The 8,739-nt window shown below is 44.6% G+C and overlaps 1 protein-coding gene across 1 annotated transcript in view; it reads left to right on the forward strand.

Moving 5' to 3' along the window:
- Window positions 1–361: 361 nt before the first annotated feature.
- LOC134910925 (nicotinamide N-methyltransferase-like) overlaps window positions 362–8,739 on the forward strand; it is a 72,310-nt gene continuing 63,932 nt past the window's right edge. The window contains exon 1 of the mRNA XM_063919314.1: window positions 362–455. Coding sequence (XP_063775384.1) covers window positions 362–455 — 94 coding nt within the window. The remainder of the gene's footprint in view (window positions 456–8,739) is intronic.

The following is an 8,739-nucleotide window of genomic DNA, read 5'->3' on the forward strand; positions in this document are numbered from 1 at the left end:
GAAAAACGCTCGTTCACAATTTAATTAGATTAGGTAAGAAGTTTGGCCAATTAGCTCATGGATGCATGTAGTTGTTTGCAAGGTCTTTGACCCATATTTTATCACTCCCAGCAGTTGGGCACTAAGTCACTCTGAACTATTCAGGTGTACACTATATTATTACTGCACTAGTAGCACACAGATCATTTATGGTTTATATATCTCACTGCAGTAAAAATGGCTCAAATACTAATTCAGTTTCACATGTTTATTGATCAGTTAATTGATTGATTGATTGATTGATTGATTGATTGATTGATTGATTGGCTGGTGTGTGGAGGAGATTGGCACATGCCTTATGCACATTAGTTTAATTGGGGAAATGATGTCAGATGACTTCCCCTATAAAAGTTTGAATTTTGCTCCCATGGTCCATTGCAAGGACACTGGAGTACCACTGGCTGTCTGTTTGGAAAGTAAGGATTTTCTTTATACCTTTTAGAAGAGGGCTTCATTTAATCTCTGATATGTATATTTTTTTGGTCAGACTGATAGGCACGTAATCCTTTAATGTGTTAACCTCTCAGTCTCTAATTCAGACTTTCTATAGTGCCAAGTGTTATGTACAAAAAAAGTGACATTTAAGGGTGATTTTTGAACACACATTGTGCCTCATTTATGAGTTCTAATCAGTATATATTGGATTCACTATAAGCCTGTTAGCATGTGAGCAACAAATGATATCACAATTTTTTAAACTATCACAGAGGACAGGTGATACAGTTTGTAGTTCAGTACTGATACCATACTTAAAATCATTGGTTATTATCTAATTGACCCTTAGGTTTTTTTCCTGTGTGAATCTGTATGGACAGCTTATCCGTATCTGTATTTCACGTTTGTGTTTGATCCATGTATTAGACGCATGTGTGTTTTCCTAATAAAGGATAATGGTGAGGGGGTGGATATTCAAGCTTTCCCTCCCTCCTCTTTCTTTCTTTTTTTCCCTCTCGGTTTAGATTGGATTAGATATACACTAATTAAAATCAATTGATTTGTTAGGTCCATTTTTGGCAGGATCTTGCTGTTTTCACCTTCCTTTTGAAGGTTAGAAAAATAGGAAATAGCTGAATTCTGATCTGACTCAAGCTGGCAGTTTCTTAACTGACTTCACGTGTGGGAAGTTTGAATGGTTGGAGAACCTTGCACAAGACGGAAATCATTCTCCACTGTGCTTGAGTCAGGTGCATTCCCCCTCCTTTGACTATATCGTAGATGGATGTATAAGCTTGAATGGCCTTTTACTGCTCCTCCATCCTCTGAAGCATATAGAGTATTGAATTCCAAGTCATTACCACCTCTTGCTTCAGGTGATGGCAGGGCAGGTTCAGGAGTGTTTGATGGCGCTCCAGTCTTCAGCACGTGGTGGCTGAATGCCAAAAGTGGCATGCAATTTTTTGGGCCACCTACAGCATCTCCTGCACGCCCCTGTCATTATAAAAAAAATTCTGCGCCACCAAAATAACTGTATGTGCAAAACATGGGATGTGCTGGAATTTGACCAGATGTAATGCACGCACAATATTGGTGTCGTTGTTCGATATCACAAATCCCCAGGAGAGTCTAATTGGGGTAAGCCATTGTGCAATGATGTCTCTCAGTTTCCGTAAGAGGTTGTCAGTGGTGTGCCTCTTACGGAAAGCGGTGAAATATAGCGTAGCCTTCCTAGGAATAAGTTCTCATTAGCGAGATGCTGCTACTGGTGCCACTGCTGTTGTTGCTGCGGGAGGCCAAACATCTACCCAGTGGGATGTCACAGTCATACAGCCCTTAGTCTGCCCTGTTCCACTTGTCCACATGTCCGTGGTTAAGTGGGCAGTGGGTACAACTGCATTTTTTAGGACACTGAGGACACTTTTTCTGACGTCTCTGTACATTCTCGGTATCGCCTGCCTAGTGAAGTGGAACCTAGATGGGATTTGGTACCGGGGACACACTACCTCAAACAATTCTTTAAGTCCCACTGAACTAATGGCAGATACCGGACGCACGACTAACACCAACATAACTGCCATGGCCTCAGTTATCCGCTTTGCAAAAGGATGACTGCTGTCATATTTCATCTTCCTCACAAAGGACTGTTGAACAGTCAGTTGCTTAGTTGAAGTAGTACAAGTGGTCTTCCAACTTCCCCTCTGGGATGACAATCGACTCCCAGCAGCAGCGGAAGCATCAGCAGCAGTAGGCGTACCACTCAAGGATCCTCCGGAGGAATCCCAGTTAGGAGAGGACTCCTCAGTCTTGCCAGTGACATGGCATGCAGGACTACTGACATTCCTGACTGAGGAGGAAGTTTACGTTGAGGGAGTTGGTGGTGTGGCTTGCAGGAGCTTGGGTACAAGAGGAAGAAAGGATTTAGGTGTCAATGGACTGCTTATGCTCTTACCCAAAGTTTCACAACTTGACACTCACTTCTGATGAATGCGTTGCAGGTGACGTATAAGGGAGGATGTTCCTACAGTAGTAATTTGTAAAGCACGGTATTTCCCATCGTCTCCCGCTAGCCCATACCCATTATGCCTTAGGGAACTCAGACGCTCATTTACTGTACATGTATTTTAAAAGCACGGTGTTTATACATTGTATTGTGTGTTCATACATTGTATTGTACATTCTTCCTTTTACACAATTACTGTAGTTGCGTCTCCATACAGTAGGTCACCATCTCTTTCCACCGCCTCCCGTTACGCCTACAGTATTGACATTACAGTAGTCACTGACCAATTGCCAGAGCTGTAGATCAATCCGCCGCTATACTGTACGATCGAAAGTACTGGATTAGTGGAGCATTAGCCACCCAGTGGTGGAGATGTGTAATGCATGCTGAGTATCTAGATCGCCTCAACGCGTCTGCCTGCGATTAAACTCAGCTATCGCCCTAGCGTGACTAAACGGCCGTCTAGGTGGAGAATCGGTCAAGATGAAGGTGGCTACATCTGTAGGTGGTTAACGTCCTTACCCCTACTTATTACAGATTGACAGAGGCAACACACGGCTTGACACCTGTTGTCCGGATTTGTGGAGAAATAACTCTACACCGAAGAAGTAGCTTTTTTTGGTATTTTGCACAGGCATCACAATGGTAATATTCATCCCACGGACAACAGGTGTCTCCCCGGTGCCTGATTTAAACAAACCACATCACCATCAGAATCCTCATCATCAACTTTCCCCTCAGCGCCAGCAACACCCATATCCTCATCCTGCTGTACTTCAACAGTGACATCTTTAATTTGAATATCAGAAACTGTACTGTGGGTGCTCCTTCCAGTACCTGCAGAGAGATTGCAAATGGTGGAAGGAGCCACCTCTTCCCGTCCAGTTTTGGGAAGGTCAGGCATTGCAACCGCCAACACAATTGGACTCTCCTTGGGGATTTGTGATACCATCTTAGAATGCACAGTTCTTTGCTGTGCTTTTTCCAGCTTAACTCTTATCATTTTTCTAGCAGAAGGATGAGGGCTTCCATCGTCATGTGAAGTTGAACCACTAGTCATGAACATAGGCCAGGGCCTTAGCCGTTCCTTGCCACACTGTGTCGTAAATGGCATATAGCAAGTTTACGTTTCTCCTCAGACAATTTAAATTTCTTTTTTTAGGTCTTTTTACTGAACTTTGGCTTTTTGGATTTTACATGCCCTCTATTATCACATTGGGCATTGGCCTTGGCAGACATCATTGATGGCATTTAATCATCTATGTCATGACTAGTGGCAGCAGCTTCAGCACTAGTTGGAAGTGGTTCTTGATATTTTCCTATTTTATCCTCCAAATTTTTGTTCTTCATTTTTTTTCTGGAGTTATATAACAAAATGCGGTACAGGAGAGTGTACCTCTACACCACACAGGGCAAACCTTGTGAAAATTATTTGGATTAAATATTATTAACCCCTTTATTTGGAGTAAATAATATACAGTACAGGACAGCACCACTGAACTTATATGGCAGCACATCTGGACTGGACTTATACGGCAGTACCACTGGACATATACGGCAGTATCACTGGACTGGATTTATAAGCCAGTACCACTGGACTTATACGGCAGGATCACTGGAATTACATGTCAGGATCACTGGAATTATACGCCAGTACCACTGGAATTATACGGCAAGATCACCGGACTTATACGCCAGTACCACTGGAATTATATGGCAGGAACACTGGAATTATATGGCAGTAGCACTGGACATATACGGCAGTATCACTGGACTGGACTTATACGCCAGTACCACTGGAATTATATGGCAGGATCACTGGAATTATACGGCAGTACCACTGGACATATACGGCAGTACCACTGGACTAGATTTATACGCCAGTATCACTGGAATTTTACAGCAGGATCACTGGAATTATATGGCAGGATCACTGGAATTATATGGCAGTACTGCTGGGCATATATGGTAGTATCAATGGACTTATACGGCAGTATCACTGGACATATACGGTAGTACCACTGGACATATACAGCAGCACAGGGACACCACCACTGGACTGATGCAGGAAAACACAGCACCAAAGCCATGGACTGGACTTATACAACAGCACTGGACATATGGCAGCAGAGGACACCACCACTGTGACTGGACTGATGCAGCACAATACACCACCACTGAACTGATGCAGCACAACACAGCACCACTGGACTGGACTTATACAGCTGCACTGGACATATGACAGCAGAGGACACCACCACTGTGACTGTACTGATGAAGCACAAGACACCACCACTGGACTGATGCAGCACAACACAGCATCACTGGACTGGACTTATACAGCAGCACTGGACATATGGCACCAGACAACACAACCACTGTGACTGGACTGATGCAGGACAAGACATTAACACTGAACTGATGCAGGACACTGAGGATGGAGACACACATCCTCTCTCTACACTCTCCAATGCCAAAGTGAAAATGGCGGCGATGCCGGTGTACATAGAAATGCATAGAACCCCATATACCCCCACAGTTGTGACCCTTTATCCACAGTATTACTGTTTATGCCCCTAACACAGTAGTGCCCCATATGCTCTTAACACAGTGCCTCATATGTCCATAACACAGTGGTGCCTCCTTATGCCTCACTGATGTGTGAAAGTGCTTGTGTGGTCATTATCTGCAGGGTAGATGCTATATCCAAGTGGGCTAAAAGACTTCTGAAGTCACAACCATGTGACCCATGACATCAGGGGGATTAGCAAGGTCACTGGGTTAGCAGTTACACCATCCACGTTAACATCTATTCCGTTTAGTTACTTAGTGGAGAGCAATGTGTGCCACCAAGCCTGAAGTGTGGCACGTAAAGCAAGACTACAAGGGTAAAGTTTGGATCCCATGTTCCGACATTGCTCCTCCCCCTACTGTCATGCATCACGTGGTAGTGACGCCAGAGGTCCTTTAGCCTGGTAGAATTTAGCCTCAACCTTATCTGCAGGAGTCTCCAGGAGGATGACAAAGGCACTGTGAAAGGTCTACAAGCTTATATAGACAATTTGGACACAGTGGGTAGGGTGGGGGCTTGGAATCATATTCTGTCACCCACCTGCAGTGTGAGATCAGTGGCTCTGCTGGCAGTTGAAGAGGCTCAGCAACCCCCAGGAGGATATACAGGCAGCAAGTATGAGAATCAACAGTCAGAACACTTACTGTAGCCACCCTCTGCTTTAGGGTATCCACCTATCTGCAGAGTGCAGGTTGTATTCTTCCAAATACCCGGGCATTGGCTGTTCTTACTTCCTGATTTGTGATGCTGTGTGGAGAGCATTTTAAAGGAAGAGCAGGCTTCTGTAAGAAGCTGTTAGTGCTGTCTGTCCAGACTACGGCGTCGCAATGTGAAGTTGTGTTGAGGTGGATTAGTCCATGAAGCCCGTCTGCCCTACTATGTGTGTGGCCACATCTATGCCTGGTAATGGGATTAACTGGCTGGGATGGAGGGGTGGGTGTAAAGGTTTCAGTGGATGAGGCATTCGTTAGACGGTGCTGGCAGGTTGTAACAGAAAATGTAATTCCTGTGTACACAAGCACAGCAGTTCCTGATGAAGGTCCTGTTTGTATCTGCCAGGCCAGCCATTTCTCATGTTAGCTGATGCACTCAGCAGCGTGCAGAAACCATAGCCGGACACTGACAGTTGTGTGGCAGGCAGAGGATCCTTCCTGGCTGTCAAGTATAGTATATGCATGCTCAGCACAGCAGCATCCCATAGTGCTGCATAATTGTACCGAGCCAGGGGGCACATACAGTAGTACCATGTGCCCAGTCCAAGCCCTCCAATGAGTGTAGATACAATGTACATAATATTTGTGATGTATGATCACATAGGCAGCAAAGGATGACTTTAGAAATAAAATAATGTAGAACAGAATAGCAGAGCCATTTCTTGCGGCGGGAGAGGCGTGCATTCGCACGGGGAACCCGCCACAGCTCTAGGTGGCTCAGTTTGCTGCTCCCCCTCCTCCACGTCATTACTACTCCGCTCGGGGGGGGGCGGAGTTTCATGCAATGACACGTTTGCGTCATGACATCACGTTGCAAATGCGTCATTATTACACAAAACTCCACCCACCGAGCAGAGTACTGAGGATGGGGAGCCGCCCGGGAAGCCTGCCAGCAATCTAGGAGGTGGGAGAGGCAGGCCGGCACGGGCCAAAGAATGGAAAGCGGGAGGACCGCTGCAAATGTAAGTATAATTTTCTCTTTCTCTCTCTCTCACTCTCTTTCTTTGTAGAAGGGGACTCTGACTGCCGTAATGTGTAAAATGGGGACACTTCCCTGCCTTAATGTGTAAAATGGGGATACTTGCCTTCTGTAATGTGTAAAATGGGGACTCTTGCCTGCCGTAATGTGTAAAATGGGGACTCTTGCCTGCTATAATGTATAAAACGGGGACTCTTGCCTGCCGTAATGTGTAAAATGGGGACACTTGCCAGTCGTAATGTGTAAAATGGGGACTCTTGCCTGCCATAATGTGTAAAATTTGGACACTTGCCTGCCGTAATGTGTGAAATGGGGATAGTTGCCTGCCGTAATGTGTAAAATGGGGACTCTTGCCTGCCGTAATGTATAAAATGGGGATTTAATGTATCAAGGGCTTTGCAGTTTATGGCATAATATGGTGCATGGGGCATTACTGTGAAGGGCTTAATATAGTAGAATTTTTTTTTTCCCTGTGGTGGCCGTAATCTGTTGGTGCAGGGTCAAAAACTGGGGTATAAGGTAGTCTTTCCAGATGAGGCTACGCCCATAATGAGACCATGTCCATTTTAACAAGGAAATGCCCCTTTGCCGGGAGCACGCGCACCTCAGGTGCGCACAGATTCTTTCTTTTTTATATTTATGTGGGGGGGGGGGGCGCATTTTTTTTATGGCATTTTTAAATCTCGCACTGGGAGCCAAATTGCCTAGAAACAGTACTGCAGAATAGGATCACTTATATGTATTAACTGCTTTGGCTTTTAAATAGCACTTTTCATTACAGGCAGAAACAATAAGGAGTGTTTATAACTTCAATACTGGTGTATTTGTGGATTTATAGATACAGTAGCACAGCATAGGAATACTGGCAAAATAGAGATACTGTATATCATTGAAGTGTGACAATGAATGTGTACTAAGCCCCTAGTTGCCTACCCTCCCTCATTCTGCAGGAGACTCCCTGAAATAGCAGCAATCTCCCTCACTCCCTGAATAGTCCAGCAAACTCCCTGATTGCACCTCATCCCCATTATGTAGCTGTTACATTCTTGGGGGGGGTGAAGAAATCAGAGATACATACATTCAAATGGGATCATCAGTGCCATTTCCCTGCATTGGTTATAAGGCACAGTGATCCCTATGGCTACATGCATTTTAAAGAAAGTTTCTCGTGGCCACTTACAGTATATGGAACCTCTTGTAGAACACAATGTACAAACAAAAGTCATTTTCATGACACGCCTCTCAGATGTAGCAGTACGAGTCCGCGCATATAGGCAGTGCCGTAACTAGACATTTTAGCGCTGTGTGCAGGAAATATCATCGTCACCCCCCCCCCCCCCCCCCATTCATATTTTGAATAAGGCAAAATATAGGAGCGAGGCTTCATGGGGAAGGGGCGTGGCCACAAAATAATACCAATTTATAGTCCGCTGCACAGTAGTCTCCATTATTCAAATTACACCACACAGTAGCGCCCAGAGCCGTAACTACACTTTTTGGTGCCTTGTGCCATAGAGAGAATTGGCCCCCTCCTCATTTTTCCAATAGGGGCATAAGGTACATGCCTCATGGGGAAGGGGCATGACAAGATTGATACAAAGAGAAAGCCCATGTTATGATGCCCATTCCCACATTATATATACAGTATATATTACACACACATTTAACAAGAATCCTCTTTATACCACATTCATGTACTTAACTTGAGAGCTCGTTGTTATTCAGTTACAATACCCTTTATTAAATCCTGGGTATGGCAGTATTGAAAATACTGCCATACCCAGGATTCAAACCTATAACCTGTTGAATTCTAATCACACACCCTACTCATTGAGCTATTTGATCCTACATTAAAACTATGAACACTATATGAAGCTACTGGTGCTTTGTATAAAAAAAATAATCAGCATTGCAATTGAGCAGATCTATGTAGTGTGCAGCCACACATCCAATCTCCTGCAGCCACACACTACATAGATCTGCTCAGCTGCAATGCTGA

Source organism: Pseudophryne corroboree, chromosome 4, assembly GCF_028390025.1.
Source record: "Pseudophryne corroboree isolate aPseCor3 chromosome 4, aPseCor3.hap2, whole genome shotgun sequence".
In the NCBI taxonomy this organism is placed as follows: Eukaryota; Metazoa; Chordata; class Amphibia; order Anura; family Myobatrachidae; genus Pseudophryne; species Pseudophryne corroboree.